This window comes from Sinocyclocheilus rhinocerous, unplaced genomic scaffold (assembly GCF_001515625.1).
Source record: "Sinocyclocheilus rhinocerous isolate Xijiao unplaced genomic scaffold, SAMN03320098_v1.1 scaffold3595, whole genome shotgun sequence".
Taxonomy (NCBI): domain Eukaryota; kingdom Metazoa; phylum Chordata; class Actinopteri; order Cypriniformes; family Cyprinidae; genus Sinocyclocheilus; species Sinocyclocheilus rhinocerous.
Genome location: NW_015664998.1, coordinates 139,551 through 159,902, shown reverse-complemented (window position 1 = coordinate 159,902; position 20,352 = coordinate 139,551). Strand labels below are relative to the sequence as shown.

General features: G+C 37.2%; 2 protein-coding genes across 5 annotated transcripts in view; one reads left to right on the top strand and one right to left on the bottom strand.

Annotated features, from left to right (window-relative positions):
• Nucleotides 1-17,464, bottom strand: part of abca2 (ATP-binding cassette, sub-family A (ABC1), member 2) — a 71,838-nt gene extending 54,374 nt beyond the window's left edge. For all 4 annotated transcript variants that reach the window (XM_016541607.1, XM_016541608.1, XM_016541610.1 and 1 more), the window contains exon 1: nucleotides 16,914-17,464. In XM_016541607.1, the coding sequence (XP_016397093.1) occupies nucleotides 16,914-16,979 (66 nt within the window). In that variant the 5' untranslated portion in view covers nucleotides 16,980-17,464. The remainder of the gene's footprint in view (nucleotides 1-16,913) is intronic.
• Nucleotides 17,465-18,472: 1,008 nt separating this feature from the next.
• Nucleotides 18,473-19,518, top strand: LOC107730704 (alpha-(1,3)-fucosyltransferase 7). The gene is given in 6 exon segments (XM_016541586.1): nucleotides 18,473-18,556; nucleotides 18,559-18,621; nucleotides 18,624-18,687; nucleotides 18,690-18,805; nucleotides 18,807-19,475; nucleotides 19,477-19,518. Coding segments are annotated over 6 exon segments (1,038 nt in total).
• The last annotated feature ends 834 nt before the right edge of the window (nucleotides 19,519-20,352 follow it).

Genomic DNA, 20,352 nt, shown 5'->3' with positions numbered 1-20,352 from the left:
CGGCTACGCCAGATTATTAACTTCCACAAAAAAATCTGCTCACATTACCCCTATTCTATTTAATCTTCACGGGTTGCTTGTATCTATTCTTGTGCAATACAAAATTCTTCTGCTCACCTTTAAGGCACTCAAAGGTCTTGCTCCCTCCTATCTTTCCGACCTACTTTCTTCTTATATACCTTCTCGCGCACTCCGGTCTTCTAATTCTGAACTTCTTTGTGTACCTAGGTTCCGCCTATCTTCAATGGGCGGCAGGTCCTTCTCTGTTACTGCACCCAAACTTTGGAATTCACTTCCCCTGGCACTCAGAACAGTCACCTCTTTCAGTGAATTCAAATCAAAACTTAAAACGTATTTGTTTAATCAACACTATCACTAATTTACATTGCGTATTTGTCTGTTTTGTTTTCTATTTCTGCCTTTACTACATAATCTGTGTTATATGCAACTGCATTATTTGTAACTGAATTGGGCAAATGTCCAATGAAATTGTTTCTTTGTAATCAATATTTGCTGCTTTGGTGTACCTTGTAGAGCGTCCTTGAGCTTGGGAAAGGCGCTATATAAATTAAACATATTATTATTATAGTCAAAAATGTCTAAGTGGTGTGAATGTCCAGAGACTGTAAATTAGAAATAGGCTGAAATTAATGAGAAAAAAAGAGAAAAGTTCCTCGTTAGTCCTAATCTTTGATTATTATTTTATGAGAAGTTTAAATTTATACCAGCATATCAAAGTGTGCCATCTACAAAATGCATGACATGCATGATTTCAATATGCAAAATGCATGTAACAAAACCATAAAACAGGAAATCTGATCACAAATAACATGACTTTCATAATTCAAATATTCATGGAAATATGTGTGAAACAGGCGTGACTGTGCCTTGACACATACTCCGTCTGCAGTGCGTATGCGTTGCGTTTTTTTCCGCACCCATGTTAACGGATTAGAGCATTCATACTGCACACGGTTACGGTCTGTCAGTGCGTTCCAGGAGCGGCACGTCTGCAGCAGAGTCTATTTTTGCTGTGCTGCACGTGCTGAATTAAAGTGACAGTGCATTGTTCGTGGTAAAAATGAACATGGATTGACACGGAAATGTAGTAATTTCACAATAAATTGATATAATTAAAGTCTACTGTGTTTCACAGTCAACACGTGGCTTTTTGGCTAGGTTTAAAACAAGGAAAAGTGCACTTTTAGATAAACAAGGTAACATAATAGATGCACTTGTGGTGGTAGAAAAACAAAGTTCTTTAAGACCCGCGGGATTGCTTGTAATAAAGATTTAAATGCAAAAGAAAAGGCACTAGGAGTCGACTGTTTCTGTCTGGTGAGTTTTAATTTAAAATGTTTGTGATAGCCTACTTTTAACGTAAGAAAAGTAGGCTATATGCTGCTGTGTTTAAATGTGTTGCCACGTGCTTGAGCAACTTAATATACAAACCTAGAAGTCAAATGCATGAATAATACGTTGTTTATATTTATTGAGTTTAAACTAATGTCTATGAAAGATTGTTACTGTACTGTGATAAAAGAGGATCACAATGCTGAAAAGGCTTTTTCAGTAACAGCGTTTGGATTTGAAATCAAAATAATGGATAAATGTTGTGTTTGTGGCCTAAACAGCCGCAGGATCAGTAGCGGACTGCAAACCCGTCCTGTGTGAAAGCACAATGAGTCCGTGTTGCTTCTGCACCGCATACGTAACGCACATGGACCGCATATGTATGACCGCATACATATGTGTGAAACAGGCGTGAGTATGTGTGACGCCTGTGTGATATTAACTATATCAGATTATATAAATATAAAAGGCATATAAAAATCATAGGGGAGGGGGGCATTTTGCCCCATTATCTTGAATTTTGGGGGAATTATAAATGTATTTTAATGGACTAAATCGCGCAGAAGTCTGACCTACATCTCACAGTATATGCGTGCACTCTCTGGGAGTGTTTTTGTTTGGTTTTTGCGATATACTTGATAATGTCAAATCGCATTCGTTTAAACAACAATTACAATATTATCGTAGACGATATATATCGCACACCCCTAGACAGGATTTTCATTTTTGGGGGACTTATCCCTTTAAATATCTTTAATGTAGTTCACTACTTTTAGAGGAATGTGTTGTGATACTAAACTAATTTTTAGTAGTCACTTTACATCAGTACTTTGAATAATAAGTAGCTTAGTAGTTTAGCAAGCTACAGTTTCAACATAGCTTCCCCAACACTGGTAAGCACTGTACACAAAGACATAGTAAGAAGAAGGGGGAATCTCAGTGGAATCTCTGCCCATCTCTCTGCCACAGATCTCTTTCGTTTTCTCAGCCTTATTCTGTCACAATTTTTCTATACAAGCAACTCTCAGTCCTTTTCTTTCTCTTTCTCCAATTCAAGGCCTCATTTCTGTGTAAAACAAAAGTCTGTCCTAGTCTCTCCCACACGGCATTCTTGAGATTGCAGAATGTTTTGGTCTCTCGTTGTCCCTAATCACATTCCTTCCCTTTCTCATCCTTCAACGCCACCGAGGGAGATAATCCCTCTATCAGGCAGAACTTAAGATCGTCTCGTGTAGAATAGGAGTCTCTTGGAGGACGGAAGAGTTTCAAAAACTCCTTTCCCTTTAGTTAGTAGTTTGTATTCTAACGGCTCTACGGCCCACAGAGCGTAGGCTGCACTGTAATAATGAGTGCAATCGTACAATCTGTCCTCACAGGATTCAATAACAATGAGAACAGGATTTTGGATGTGAGAGCAATTCAACAAATCTTATTTCCATTTTGAAACAAATAAAGGTGAAAGGCAAAAGTAAAGAAAGATTCTTAACAATACTTCGTTGAAACTCAGTTTTAACCTATTTAGTTTCTGTATTGATTATGTAGGATACATCTCGTACTAAACCCTCGATATAGTATATACTCACAAAAATTAACAATGTCCAGGGTATCTCTGTAAGCTGTCGACAGCAGAAGACTCTGATCTAACTATCATTCTTTGCCCATGGGAAGTCAACTGCCTTGTTCCGGTTTGTGTCTATAACCTCTGTGCTGTTGACACATTAGTCCCTCAAGGCTGTTTCCCACACTGTAAGTGCATGAAGGAGACAGCAGTGAAGACAGCAGCTGTCATAGGCACAAATTAAACCTCATGCAACAGAAAGGTAAGCCTAATTAGAAGAGTAGCATAATTTATTTGAATGGTGGCATATGAGATCCAGAATAGAACACAACAGTCAGGTCATTAGAGAAATTGTTAAAGTTTTTTTATTGTGAATATGTTAGCCTTAGGGTTATCTATAAGCTAGTGTGCTCCAAAACAATGACAAAATTCGCATTTAGAAAATACAAGCATTCAAAATTTAAGGTGCGTTCCAAATCGCGTACTTATGCACTATTCTTTGATGTTTTTAGTATAAATAGCGCGAGTAGTGCGTTCACACTGAAAATTCCAAAAAGAAAAAGTGCACTTTAAATACCCGGATGATGCACTTAAATGTTAAATGTAGAATGTTGGACACTTCATGCTCAACTCAACTGTCGCAGTTTTAATTACGTAGTGAAGCGTGAGGGGCTATCAGACTCAGATTATGAATGGCAAAATAACCTTTAATTCATAAAATAAACCTATAATTCATACACTACATGGGTGAGTACATAGTACATAATGTATGAGTGCATAGTATAGTGTGTCATTTGGGACGCAGCTTTACAGTCTCACTTCCGCCAATATGGATCAACGATTTTGATGACTTCACCTTGCACTTCAGCTTCTAGTCAAATATTCTGCCCAATCAAATGCTCTCTAGATTCTGTAGTGTCCCGCCCCCTACACTATAAATAGACGCTGAAGCTGCAGTTGAAATGGATCATGACACTGAAGACTATACAGTAATGACTGAAAATTCAGTTTTGCCATCACATTACATTTTAAAATATATTAAAATAGAAAAGTGTTATTTTAAATTGTAATAATATTTCACAATAGTACTATTTTTACTATATTGTTGATGAAATAATTGCAGCCTGTGTGTTCTTGTGCAGTTAACATTGTGCTCCCATTACACCTGCACCAACATGACTCTCCTGAGAAAATGTATCATCTTACAACCAGGATACTGAATGTGAATCGAAGATGACAGGATCAGTTACAAACCCTTGAAAGTAGACTGTCCTCCATATAACATTTCTCTCTTTTCTGACTCGGTAATCTCCCTCTTTCAGCTTTTCTCTTCTCCATTAATTCCATTCAGCGTGCTCACTTTGTATCTGGCTTGATTAAAGGGAAACTGCAGTCTTCTTTTCCTCTGTTCTCTCTATTTCTAAGTGCTAGGCTGTGAAAGGAGAACATCTTGGCACATAAACATGCTCTGCAGAGAAAAGCACAGAAAAAAATGGATACTTAAGTAGCCAGATGAGTGTGAATGAGCCAGGAATATCATGATTCATTAGCTCATTTTTGATGTGTGATGGCTGGGAAGAATAATACTAGCCAACCAATGACAGAGGCCTTCTGGGAAGACCTTAACACTTTCAAGCCTACAAGATCTGCTAAGGTTTGGATAAGACTGTAGTACTCTATGTTTTATCACAGTTACTATTAAATACACAATAAATTAAAATTAAAATACAAATAAATTAAAAGTTTCATCAAGAACCTAGTTAATAGAAGTATATCTAAATTCAAAATCAATGGGGGGTCATTTTGCAGATCACATTTTCTAACATTAAATTGTACAATATCATTTAAATGCACATTAGAGAAATATCAACAAAAAGTCGTCCTGCTGTCTATCATCTGTAAAAATCACCTTAGTGATAAAACTCATGGATTCAGATGGCAATTTATTCAAAGTGGAGAAGCGAGTTCTGTAATCCTACGAACCCGGGAACCCAATGCTCACGTGGTCAGTCACATGGTGGTCTGCTGTAAATAAAATGTCATATGCTTTGAATAATGAGAATAAATGAATATTTAATAATATCCTATTTATTATTTAATTATTAAATCTCCTGTTTAAAAATCGGAAAATAGACGGGCTATAGTTTAAATGTTTTTTTTTTGTCTTGCATTTTATCTCTCAAAATGATGGATGTCATTAAAAATGTGAAGATTAGCAGAAATAACTTAATGCAATATTTTATTTAGATAAGGTAAACATAAAGCTGTTTGGTTTATATTTTTATTTATATAATTGTACATAATACATATTTTAAAATTGTATTACAAACCTGTTGCTGCCATAATAATGACCATTTCAAAATTCAAATGTTTATGAGCTTTTCTTCTCTTTCTTCTTTTTGTTCTTAACAGCTCCCACTTGCTGTGGAGGAGCAGTTATGAAATATTGTTGTTGTATACTTTCCAGCATTTCAGTAATAAGTATGCATGCAAATTATAGCAATTGTTACCGTACGGTGTTCGGCAGTGGTCAAAAATGATTTAAACAGTGAATTTTGAATCGATTTCTTCTTGTAAACTCAGAGATGTGAATTTAGACATCAATTAAATTACCACACGACCTTGGTGTTTGTCAAAAAAAAACAAAAAACGTAGGTAATTTGCCCAGGGATTCTTATGCAGGTGGTGGGAGAAAAACACAGACATTCTGGATTCGGACAGCAAATCACAGACTAATGTAAATGCTGAAAATAGCTTATGTCCCCATGAGAAACAATTACTGTCTGAATCGGGCTTTACACAACAAAAGTAAACAGATCCACACTTAAAAAGCAGACTTTCTTTCTTTGTGATGGATAACAGGTGACTCACACAGCAGAAGAGCATCTATGGAAGGAACATACATGCTTACACACAAACACACAATGCATGCACATATAAACTAATGATATCCATCATAAAAATCTCACAAACAAACACAAAAACAGATCAATAAGATGCTTTCGTGACACTGTTTGATGGACGGCTTTGATTCATTTCTCAAATTTTCCAGGAACTGGGGCGGGTGACAGTGAGAGAGTAGCATTTTGAAGCATTTAAAAGATAAATGAAGCAAAGAAAAAAGGGTTGGGATTCTGCATTATTTTTTGTGTGATGATTAACTGTCACACTAGATAACTGGGATTAAAAAAAAAAAGTTAATCGATTTTTAACAGAATTTAAACCCAGTATACATGAGTTAAAAGGAAAATACACCTTTAAAAAGAAAATATATTTAAAAGATTTTATTTTATAAGAGATTTTATATTTAGTATCTTCAGTATATAACACAATTGTCCATTTTCACAAGTTCAAGGTTATTTCGATTATTTCAGTTTTAAAAGGTAAATCTGAAATAACTGTACTTCCTCATTGTGTAACTAACTACACAAGAATGAGGAAATGTCTCAATATTAACAAACATCATAGGTGAGGTAGTTCATGTGACACAAAACTGTGTTCCTTTTTACTATTTTTACTATACTATTACTGTTTTACTATAGTGCCTAACTTTAACTCCTGCTCACAGTAGAGTTAGGCAAGTCTATAAAACAAGTCTATAAAATTAAATATTAAACTTTAGTGCGTAAATTACTTAAACTTCCTGTAATGTTTGAGCTAAGGGCATAAATATCAACTCAGATCAACTTGTTTAGTTGTGCTATTTACTAGAGCCCGACCGATATATCGTTTTGCCGATTTTATCAGCCGATATGAGCCTGTCGCCGATATATCGGTATTGGCGAATATGCCGCCGATATGGATTTTTTTTTTTTACAGAACATATAACGCAGATAAAATGCTTGAAATGGTGTACTTACTTAGTTTGTCCAGCAGAGCGCGCTCCATTGTTTGCTACTGGCGACCTGGATGAAACGCTTTAAAGCTTAAGTCCATGGAAAACCACTGAAATTTTGAACGGCCATATATCCGTAATGGCGTGGCGGATCCACACTAAATTCAGGGGATCCCTTCAGCTCGAGGAACCCTCTAGAACGCCGAATCGAGCGCGTCGGTAGAGTTGACAAATGGCTACCGACGCGCGGAGGGTGGCGTTCGAGAGGGCTCCTCGAGCTGAAGGGATCCCCCGAATTTGGTGGAGATCCGCTGCCGGGTTCACGAGATAGTGACACCAGACAACACTTTCACTTCAGTAAGGAAGTTGTTCAGGCAGCAGCATTCAAGCGTTGTCTTATTCGACCGTAAGTGCCCTGCGAAGTGGACTATACATGATATTCCGCCATGATTCCAGTTCCAAGGGAATGTTAAATGCCCTGCCTCCATCATTACATATCTTTGTCACGTCATTATAAGTGTTTGATCACCACATTTGAGTGATCATTGCAAAAAATGTGTTTATGTATATATATATTCTCTTTATGTATATACTGTATTCTATATATAGTACCAGTCAAATGTTTGGACACACGAATGGGAAAGTGTCCAAACTTTTGACTGGTACTGTACTATAATATACACAAAGAATATCGGCCGACATATCGATATCAGCCTTTTGTTACTCCCTAATATCGGTATCGGCCCCAAAAAATCTATATCGGTCGGGCTCTACTATTTACCTTTATAATTAACACAAAGTGGACACCTAATGTCCGATTATGGAATCATTCCATATGTTAGGCCCAATCCCATGTGTGTGTGTGTGTGTGTCAGTAAGCAGCGCATTAATATAGAACGGTAATTAAAGGCTCTAATGCACACCAGTATATGTGTGTGTATTGTAGGAGCTAGACAACGTATGATGACGTGTGACGGCATAGTAGTGGTGTCCCAATTCTTAGGGGAATATTTTCACCCCTACCCCTTGACACTCTGTTTCAAGGGACAAGGGGAAGGGGTAGGCGGAGGCGGAGGGGTAGGGGAAGGGGAAGGGGTATAAAATAGAATTGGGATTGGGCCTTAACCTCCTCTCTCATTAATATTAAATGAAAGATGTCACATCAATGCAGAGATGCAATGTGTGTTTAGCTGACAAACGTTCAACAAGGACACATTAAATTGATTGAAAGCGACAGTAAAGATATAATGTTACAAAACATTTCAAATAAATGCTGTTCTTTTAAACTTCTTTCTATTCATTTAAGAATCCGGAAAATAATAAATCATTTTCCCACAAAACTATTAAGCAGCCGTTTTCAACATTTATAACAAGAAATGTTTCTTGAGCACCAAATTAGCATATTACATTGATTTCTAAAGGATCGTGTGATACTGAAGACTAGAGTAATGGCTGCTGAAAATTCAATTTTGCCATCTCAGGAATAAATTTAATTTTTAAATATTAAAATAGAAAAGTGTTTTAAATTGTAATAATATTTTTAGTAACTTTTTGATCAAATAAATGCAGCCTTGGTGAGCATAAGAGACTTCTTTCAAAAACATTAACACATCTTACCAAACTCAAACTTTTGAACAGTTCTGTTTCCACTTTATGATATTAACAAAAATCATACGTGTTGTTTTTTATGTTTTTTTGTTTATCAAAACTTAAATCATAAAAACAGTAGCTTGTGATGGCATAAGGATAAAGAAATACGGTTAAGGATTGACGTCGGGTGTTTTCTTGTGTGAAGGGTACAGTATGTAGTGACAGTCAGTTAGCCTAAATCATCGTTCAGCTCTCGAGTCAGTGGAAATACAGGCTGGTTTTGAACGAGGTTCACAGACACTCTGCTCCAGCATAAGAATAAGAACTATTTTGGTGGAAAACTTGTATTTATCTCCAAAACTAACCCGGTTCTCTCCATCTCTCACTCTGCCCCAATTTATGGCTCCCTGCCTGAGCTTGGTTTTACAAGGTGAACACTGCTGCAATAATTATAATTTAAGAGGGACCGTCCCTGACTCTGGACACATATTACCATTCATTTAAGGCAGGCACACACCGAGAGGCTTAAAGATCAGGGTTTTATAGCTGATCTTTTTGCCGAAATAAAGGATCACTCATTGCCTCTCCGGTTCTGTACGCCACAATCCTTCTTTACTGTCCCACATCATTTCATTTCTGTCTTGTCATCATGCCCCGTTCACATCTCTCTATCACCTTCGCCAAACACACTCTTTCTAAAACCTCTATTTTCTCACTGGATCCTCATTTAACACACTGCCCTACCTGTCCTCATTACAGTCCTCTCTTACTCCAGCACTCGTCATTAACTATCGCTTGTCAGCACCGCACTGACAAAAGAAGTTTCTATCCATCAACTCTCTCCTACCTAAATCTTGCTCCTCCAGAATGGTTGACTATTACAGTACTTTCCTCCTGTCGCTCTCTGCCTCATTCCTTTTCTCCTCTATCTCATGTTTATTTCATCCAATCTTCCTTCAGTGCCGCTTTTCTCTCAGGAGTACAGAGAGATCTCAATAATTCAGGAGGCTGTCTGAGCTATGCTGGGCTAGCAGGACAACCATCACTGGACACGGGGAACTTTCAGTGCCCCACTTACTCCATAAGCAGACAGATAGTTAAAGGGGTCATATGATGTTGCTAAAAAGAACATTATTTTGTGTATTTGGTGTAATGAAATGTGTTTATGCGGTTTAAGGTAAAAAAAAAAACATTATTTTCCACATACTGTACATTATTGTTTCTCCTCTATGCCCCGCCTTTCTGAAACGCGTCGATTTTTACAAAGCTCATCGGTCTGAAAAGCAAGGTGTGCTCTGATTGGCCAGCTATCCAGTGCGTTATGATTGGCCGAATACCTCAAGCGTGTGACGGAATAACTGGAGTCACTTAGTCATGCAGATTTATGCTACAAGCTTTTGTAGAATTGTACAGTAAGGAAGTTATTTCCCTTAACCAGGAAATTAACGTTCTTAGAATTGACAAGACAGTTGACCCTGAGAGGTCAGCTAAATATCTACAGCGGATCTAAAATATGAATAATTAATTATAACTAGTTATGATTAATTATTCATATTTCCCATGAGCTGATTCGTTACAGTGAGAATAAAAGTTACGCCTTCTTTCTTTGCGTGAACATTTGGGCTGACTCTTAACTTTTATAAAGAATATCTCTTTGGATTTGAGACTTTAGTCTTTGCAACTTTACAGATCTTCTTTATGCACCAAGTGCTTGTAACACTCTAAAGAGAAAGGAAAAATTGAAATCGCATCATATGACCCCTTTAAGCTTTCCACCGACGCGATCACTATGATCTACAGTAAACTGTCCATGAACATCTATGCTTTCCTAAATGCCGCTTTGTCTTTATGCAACTGGTGGATGAGTCACAAAGCTCCATAATCACACGAAATGTCAACAGCATTCAAGTCACACAATCATCCTACTGTAGTAAATGTTACTGTGCACGTCAGTTTAATGTACTGGTTTGCTGCACTCCCACACAAACCATTTCACATCTAATCATATTAATCTTCCCACACAAACCATTTCACATCTAATCATATTAATCTTCTTGCAAATGTATAACTAATACAAAAACTTGATTTGCACATATCAGTGTACAAAATCACCATGCGAAAGTTTTAGGGAATGTTGGGAGGCTTTGGTTCTGCATAAATTTTGCTCTTCTCTGTCGCTGTGTTTAAAAATTACAGTGTCTTTGCAGTGTACTGTACAGGTGCTGTAGGTTCAATAAATGCAGGACAGGAGAAACCATAATCACAATTTAGTAAACGAACAGGTCTTAGAAAAAAAATAGCATATGCAAATATTATGATGATATCCTCACAGGTGCTTCTTATTTTGAACAGAACTGACAGTTTCTGATTTTATTGTTGTTTGTATTGTCATGTTGCAGTATTTTACTTAAAAAATATTTGTATTTTTTGGTATTTTATATGCTCTGTTGGTGGTTGGTGGGATAGCATCACCCGGGGGGATATTATTCAGCAGAGGCAGGGATACATAGACCAGAAGAGGGGAAATCCCCCCCACCCCCCAACAAATCGGATATTTGTTTTATATATATATATATATATATATTAACTATAAATTTCTTTGCTTTACTGTCCCTTTTGAGTGTGGAAGTCCATTGGAGATTTATAAGATATTGGAATTAAAAATGCACTGATTTTAACCTTTAAATTTTTACCCCTTTCTCAAATCGAGTCAATCTCATATGCCCGTCTGTGTGACGTCACACAGACAGGCCCCTCCCACGATAATTTGATTGACAGTAGCGTTTCAGCACAGACTGGACTGGCATCTTACCTTAGACCCGCCCTGAGTGAGCTGTCATCAGTCCGCCATTGTTTCACTGCCGGAGCAGATGTAGACAAGAATGACTCCCAAGCGAATGAGGTGTTCTGTTGTTGGATGTAATAATGAACACAGCAGTCGTCATTTACTCCAGACATCTGAGCCGCTGAAGACGCAGTGGATTACGTTTGTTTTTGAAGAGAGCCCCCGATCTACATAAATGCGTCTATGTTCGCGCGAATCAATCGTGATCCAGCTTCACCTACAGAATAAGTGAGTGTAAGGTTTTTTTTAATGAATGTTTGCAAATCGCCTTTCCTAATAATGTGATAATTAGCAAGTTTCACAATGAATGCGGCTAAAGTAAACAGTCCCTCAGAGAGCAGGGAAGAGAGGGGCGGGGTCAGCATAGCTCATTAACATTTAAAGGAAAATGTTACAAAGTGGCTTGCTCTGAAAAAAGCTGTTTTTGACAGGGTAAAAAAGGTGTTTTTTACACTACCACTGAGAACTATGTTACAGACTTTTCATCAAGACCCTAAAGAATCATATCAACTTGTGGAAAATGGGCATCCAATGACCCCTTTAAAAAAAGTCTTATGCATATAGTATGTTTTTTAGTTTTTTCAGTATGTATAGGGTCATGAAGTGCACAAACGGTGTCACTTTTTGCATTAGTGTTGTTTTTTGTGTTCTTCCACCAAGTATCCTTCCTCAAATGGTCTCTGAGATCTTTTGGATCTTGTGTGTTTTGTGTGCTGTACACTGTGTGCTGCTCTGCCCTGCTAGTGTGCGCTAAGCATACGCCTTGGCTTGAGCTCTGGAAACTTACAGCAAACTCTTTTGTGTTTCTGTCAGGAGCCCAGGGGAAGAGAGGGGCGGGGTCAGCATAGCTCATTAACATTTAAAGGAAAATGTTACAAAATGGCTTGCTCTGAAAAAAGCTGTTTTTGACAGGGTAAAAAAGGTGTTTTTTACACTACCATTGAGAAATTTTAATCAAACTATGCTACAGACTTTTCATTAAGACCCTAAAGAATCATATCAACTTGTGGAAAATGGGCATCCTATGACCCCTTTAAAAACTAGAGAAACACTACAAGTGAACTTACGAATAAAAACATTAAGTACATAATGAAAAATGGATATTGATTTTGAAATTTGCTAAAGATTACAATGTTATTAAATTATTAGAGATTTTAAAGATTCCCTTTAAATAAGCATTAGATAACAGCAAAATAAATCTCTCTAGGAAATATTAAAACAGGGGAAATCAGTATGCACTATTACATATTTTGAATAACATTATTTGATGAAAATTAATACTTTAAAAAATATATATATATGGTACCAATATATTGTGTGTTGTTATTCAATATTACAATTATGTACAAACCAAAGTTAGAATGGAGCTGTAAGCAAGTTGGGATGAATTAATTGCAGAAATTACTGAGAAGAAAAGAAAGAATTAATAGTACGAAAAATATCCATACAAGGACCGTAATTACTCTGCTGCCATATCACCATATTACAACACATTCCACAATGCCATTTCTAATTACAATCCAATGGATCTCAAAAAACATACTGCTTCTCAATGAACTTCCTTTAATGTAATTGAATCATTTTGTGCTTGCATATATGATTAGTCTTCCAATGACACAGGCTCAGTCTCAAAAGGGGCTCGCTAGTGCAGCATAACTTTATTGCTTGCTGAATCAACAGTCTTTGAACACTTAATATTTCCCATTTAATTTTCATCACAAAAATGGAACACTGTAGTTTGCCAAACTCAGATTACATTTCTGCCAAACTAGAGGAGCACTGACGTACTCTATATTTCTCACAGCACTGAAAGGAATCTAATGCAATCATGTAAAAGGAATAGGGCTTTCTGTAATGCTACAGTAAATGTCATATTTACATTGTCTTAAAAGGCTTATGTTAATATATCTTATATATTATAAAATATAATATTATTATTGCACAAATCTCTGATGTCATCTTAGAAAATTTGAGGCCCACATTTAGCTAGCATTTTAGTAGATGTTCTTAATGGAAATAAATGTGTAACACCATCATCTCCATAAACTGAATGATGAAATGGTAGAGTATCTGCATTTCTACTAGTGAGATCACAGCATAAAACAGCTCACAGAACACATACTGTGATTCCATTAACGTACAGTCTGCATGCATAATTCAGACACCTGGCTCTCTCGTTGACTGTCAGGTTATCAGACTGCTGTCTGTGTCTTGACTCTTTCTCGTACTTGCTTTATCCATCTATCTCTCTCTCTCTTTCTATCTCAGTCTCCATAGATACGCAGACAGTTTTACCCATCCCTGCTTCAACCAATTGTTCAGGGATTGAAGCTCGCAGGAGTAGGTCAGTCTGTGTTGCACTTGGCATGAGGTAAAGGCAGCCGGTGCATTAAAAGACCAATTTTGGGTTAATATTCATCTAACCTTCAAACAGAGACCGTAACACAATACATAACACAGACTATGAAATGTTTTTTTTTTTTTTTGATGGGGTAGGAGGTGGAGATATCGCTTTGTTAAAAAACAGGCACCCCATCTATTGGCAAGAGGGTTTAAGCAGGGCTCCAGACTGTGACTAAAATAGCCACAAACGTGGCAAAAATAAATAAATAATAATAATAAAAACTGTAACAGCATCTTATTGGCATCACACAACACAGAACAATCCATGATCAATGCCCTTATTAGCTGATTCTTATTAAAGAATCAGTCTCGATCTCAAATTTTTGAGACACTTTGAATCGATCTAACAACTGATTCAATGAACCGCAAGCCATTTTTGGTCATGTCTAATGGGTTTTTGTTAAATGTGAGCCAAAATCATCACAATTAAAAGAACCAAAGACTTAAACTACTTCAGTCTGTGTGCATTGAATTTATTTAATACACGAGTTTCACAATTTGAGTTGAATTACTGAAATAAATGAACTTTTCCACGACATTCTAATTTATTGAGATGCACCTGTACTTATTTACCAGTTGGTTGTTCATATGACCATGTCAACGTTACACATTCAAAACAGAATTTATAATAAATGGCTTTCCAATTTAAAAAAACTATTATTTATGGTTTATAATTTTAGCAGGCTTGTATTTTACATTACACAACAGAATTGCAAAACACACAAATACAAACATAATCACTGTGACATCTAAACATTAAACTAAACATAATTAGGAAAACTTGCTAGTTTAAATAACCAAACATAGTGATAAAAATAAGCATTTCAATTTAGATTTAATTCACTGCAGCAAAGTAACATGTAAAGTCAATGCACTATTTTACTTTAAGCGGAGCGATTTGGCCGTTTAGTCCTAATTTTATAGGAGCCGTGTTCCAAGATCTTTTTTTTTAGTATGGATACCCATTTATGCTTGATCAAATATTGTGACTGGGATATAGAGAAGCAAACAAGCTGTCATTTAGCTGTGAGGGATTTTATGACAGTGCTTTGAATATAACTGCATCCTCACTATCAAATCAACATATCAGTCTTAGACTGCAAACATTAGGGGAACTGACCTAAATAAAGCTGTTAGCCACCAACTGCATTCCCATCAACTGCCCAGTAAATCATAACTACATCACCAAATCAGCAAAAACATCTCTTATAGATGCACTGTCACTGACAAACATCTGAATACACCTGCACTCCACCACCATCAAACCACACGCACTCTTTCTTGACAAAGGGCTGACAGCATTTACCACTGACATATCAGCAGTGAGTAACCAATAAAGGCAGGCAGCCAGTGGAGAGCTGAACTCAATGGACCTCATTCATTTAGCATCTACAAGACAGAGCAGGCTGAAACTTTGCTGACTAGCCACTTCCCAGGGTCCCATCAATCTACAAAGCCTTCAAACTCCCCCTGAAATGGACCTATGTGATCAAACTGGCCCAGTGACGTAACTGTTACTATTCTTACTGGGGTGATCCTTACCTCCAAGGAGCCTGACGTCTGCTGCAAACATATTGTAAAATGCTGCTTCTAAAAATAACATAATGGAGCAGCAAGTATCTGGCTCGTAAAGATAGGAACAATGCTTAGTAATTAAGTATCTTCTTGAGGTCAAAACGCTACTAAAAGTAGTGTGGCTTATTTCCTAACTGCGTGTTAGGACAGGGCTCTTGAGAGCCCACTTCTATTCAATACCAGATTTGGATTCACGGTAACAAAGTTGATATGATAAAGATAAGGATTAATTTGCAAGCATTCTTAAAATGCTGCTAGATTTAGTCACACAATATATCACTCCCAGAAACTCCCAGTTATGAGCCAGTTTGCTCTAAAGGCCTGTTCAGCTCAAGAACGATAACCATATTTGCATCCACCCCAATGCACAATACTGTTCTGTTTATTACACTATAAGCACACACTGCAGTTTTGTCAAGCTCTTTGAAGCTGTAAAAAAAAAATAATAATAATAATTGTAAACAGTGATTCCAATGACGGTGTTCCTCCATTATCGTTATTGTTGTGGTGTGGACTCTGCTATTCTTTTAAATTTAGAACAATTTTTAAAACTATATCTTTATCATGATCATTACGGCCTTGATGTGAACAGGCCTTAAGATAACATTCAAATATGAATGCTATTATTTAATATGTAAATGTAACATCTAAATTAATATGTTGCAAATATACACAAAGTAAATTTTTCAGTACTACATTATATTATATTGTAAGTTTACTAATTACATTTTTTTAATTTTTTTTTTAAATTCTAGTACAAATTACATTACCAGCATTCTAATTAGTTTGGGGAAAGAAAGAAAGATCAACAAAATTACATAGCACATTTTTAAGGTGGCTTCAGACTTTTGGACCCCACTGCATACTGAAAATGTCTTTTTGCTCTGCAGCCAGCTACAAAGAAGTAATAATACTCATTACATTTGGGTATCTACATAAAGGTTTTCTTAACATAGGTGGTTCGTTGCAACTGGGCCCAGATTCAGTGTTTTGATCATTACATTTTCCCCTCCCACAAGGTTATTCTACTCCTACAAACACACCAAAATTAGGCCTGTGGAGTTAAAAATAACAGAACTACATGATTACACTTTTTTTGCTGTAAGAATATTCTTTTGTCATCTGGTATAAGACTGCTGTACAGTACTTCAGTCCTTGAAGCACCAGGATGATATTTCCTTATAGTTTCCTTATAAGGCCAGTGACATAAGCCAGTTTTTGTTTTGCATATGTCATATTTGTTTAAGTGCATCTGAACGTTAAAAGGGGCTGAGCTTGATTCGGTACATAAGAACACACTGATACACACTTCAGGGATAAATTTGATATTTTTTCTTAACATCAGAAGCAGGTAACATTCTATCACCCTGCTAACAGGTTGTTTAGCGGCACCTCAACTTGCTAGAGACGTGTGGTCATAGTCGAACTAACAGGTTGTTCAGGCAACAACCTGTTAGTAGGTGATCGACTGACAACACAACTTCCTTTCAGTTAAGTGGTTCCGCCCACGTTGTTTCAGAAGATGTGAAAAACGTGAAACATTTAGAAGGCCAGATCGTGTTGAAACTCTAACACTGAAGCCATCTGAGTAACATATAATTTCGTTTGTATGTTTTGCGATACGTTACCTCAACGTGACTGACGCCCGTCTGCTCGTGCATCTCTCGCTCGCGACGTGTTCAAAACAAAAACCCATCAAGGCCTAAATTAAAATAAAAAATACACGCGACACATGTAAACAGAAACATTCTTACCGGTCCTCTCCGCTTTAAAGTCACGTTTTTCCACAGGAGAAGGTGTAGCTGGTGAAGAAATCCCATTTTCGATGAGTTGGAGAATTAAGTCGCAAATTAAAATATATTATTCATCACAGTGTTGTTGTTGTTTTGAGATGCCGCTCTATCTGCATTTTGCCCTCCCCGGCGTGTGACAAAGCCTAACATCAAGAATTAAGAGGGCTGGGTTTGTGAACAAAATGCTCTTTAGCAGATGTAGATATTCGCATCTCATTGAGCAGTGGGCGGAGATACTTCTGTCAGCTTCAGCCAAACGTAGCGAACGAACGTTTCTTATTGCTGTAGTAACATGAGCGCGCGACCGATGTGTCAGGTAGATCAGATGTGATTTTTATGATAATCTAGCGGCTGGATTACTGATGCGCTGTTGAATCCTCATCATTCTGCGACGCCTGGTTATTTATAGAAACTCCATCGATGTGACAACATTTTAATCTCACCGTTTTTAGCTTTACTTCTGGGACTGAGGTAATCCCTTCTAGCTGGACAGACTTCACCGAGATCACATGTTATTTTGTGGCTGTCGTGGATTGCATGAAGTCTGTGATCTTTGATCAGAGTGCCGAATGTAATTCTAGCGAGTTACCCTTGAAAAGAGTTCAGTGAGAAAAGCAAATAGCACCCTCTGCAGCATAGCACTGCATGGTTTCAACAGTTAGGTAAAAAAGAGCTCGAGTGACCAGTTCCCACAGGCAGCACGATTTATAAAGAAAAAAAACATGACATATAATAAATATGGTCTAATGGTAACAACCATTAGACACGCATCAAGGCCAGTTGTGGAGCAACTCTGTGGGACACCATTAACTGAAGGATTATAAATATTACCAGAGGTAATAATGACAGTATGTTTATAGTTTGTAAGCGAATTGGTATGAGGGGCCGTATAGACCATAATTACTGAAAAGCCTCTTACAAACACTAGTGAAATGAAAAACACTGATTAACCTTAGTGAAATTCATAGGGGCGGACTTAACCAATAAGCGAGGTAAGCGGGACCCGGGGAATCGGGGGCCCCATCTGATATTGCCGAAACATATTTACAGCGTTGAACAATGTAGCCAATCACAGACATATCTGTTAAACGCAATGACCAGAAGTGTTCAAGACAAGTTAGAATCCACGCACCACTCAAAATGCTGAGTTTGCTGAGTTCTGCAAGCTTGAGAATCCTCTCATTATAACAAAGTGTAGATACGATATAAGATATTTATTGTGCAGTGTTGAGATCCTATCATAGTTTTTATTGATATTTGAATTTGTTGTCTAGTTTTTTCATTTTTAGTTTTTTTTTTTGTACATCAAGTTAAATATTCATAGAAATGGGAAACACTTGGGAACTACCTGAAATAATATAAGTATAGAATTTTTTTAGATTTTGTTTTGTTTCAGTTCATGTTTATTTTATTTCAAGTAACAAAGAATGTTTTTCATGATTTTAGTTTTAGTTAACTATAATAACCTTTCTGTGACCACCTCACCACTTTGTCTTTACAGTATTTGTGCCATGCAATTAATGAAAAAACAGAATTGTGCCCTCTGTTGTCTGTTTGACTTTGTACTTTTCTACAATTTCTTATCCTGGAGTAAAAACATGCTACAGTCTTGAGTCAGATTGAGACCAGCGGACCCAAAAGCCCAGAGTACAACATCACCATCCTCCTGTGTGGCACTGGCCTTTCAGAGTTCGCTACAGACTGGAGAGAGGTGTCTGTACGGATAAATATGAAATCCCTGCTTTCTGGAGGATAACCGATCCATTTTCGCTCAAGCACATGTCTTCCACCACTATGAGCTCTGGACTGGCCACTCCAAACTTCCTCTCCACCTTACGCGTCCACCAATGCAAAAAGTGGCTTTGGTTATCGCTGGAACCTCCTATGAACAACCACAATCTCAGCAACTACAACAGTTTGTTCAACTGGACGATGAGGTATCACCGTGACGCTGACATCTTCATGCCATACGGAGAGCTTGTTTCTAAAAGGACTAATGCCACATTCATCATTCCGAAGAAGAGTAACTGCCTAGTTTGCTGGGCGGTCAGCAAATACAAAGCCAATCAGAGTCGCTCTCTAGTTTTCCAGCAGCTGAACAAACACATTCCATCGAAACTGATAGAAGTATACGGTCAGCGGTCCAAGCGGCTGCTCTCGAACAAAAATCTGCTTTCCACAATATCACGATGTTACTTCTACCTTGCCTTTGAAAACTCAATATCCACAGACTATATCACAGAGAAGTTGTGGAGAAACTCGCTTCAGGCAGGGAGTGTGCCGGTGGTGCTCGGCCCACCTAGGAACATTTATGAACTATCAATTCCACCAGAGTCATTCATTCATGTAAATGACTTCAGCAGCATTAAGGCACTGGCTACTTTCTTAAGTCAAGTGGCCGACAATAGAGAGCGTTATGAATCTTATTTTAGATGGCACAATTACTGTGATGTTAGAATGTACACAGACTGGAGAGAGAGACTCTGTAATATTTGCATGCGTTATGACCAGCTCTCTAAGCATAAAAAAAGTGTACAATGATCTGTACAGCTGGGTCAACAGGTAACTGACTTTATCAAGGAAGCTGTTTCATTTAAAAGTGTGGAGTTTCAAAACGTTATTTTGTGGCAAGATTTCCTTTGCCAATCACCTTATCTGATCTTTGCAAGTATATCAAGTGTATTTGAAACCTTTCTAGGGACTTCAAAGTGCTAGTAAATTGTAACATTGATTTTTCCCAGTGTTGCTTTATTAATATTTAAACAGGGGCATTTGCTTCTTTTTCCAACCTTGATTTCAGCATCAGATGTCATTAGGTTACTGAATATTGTTGTGTGCACTCAATGTGTCGGAACGCCCTTCCGATTCAATATTCACAGGTTGCTATCAAGTTTTCATCAAGTCCTCTTATTCTTTGTATATTTTCCAAATTTTTCAAATGTACCAATTTGTAAAATTTCATAGGAACATTAAAAGCACTTTTCTGAGACTTATTTTTTGAGACTGCCACACCTGAACACCCCCAGAATTCTGCCCCCAGAAATCTAAAATGAGTCAGAGAAGCATGCAGCTCACTCTTGCATCTGTATGGTGTAAGATATATGCATGCCAGGCTAAAAATCAGTTAAAAACTGTTGTGGTTTTCTTTGTGGCCATGTAGTTCTGCTCTGTGGTTCATTCTTTATAATCTCTAGTACTGCTCATCCTCGATTAAACACAAACTTGGAGGATCTGGGGTTCCATGAGTCTTTGCAAGGTCTCTGTTTTTATATGGTAGTTTATGTTAAGCATTTATGTTAATGCAACTTTATTGCAAGATTTTGCATATCCGTCTGTAAATCATTAGCATTTTATATTCAACTCATCCTGTTTTATTTTAAAAGCTAATTTAAAAAAAATC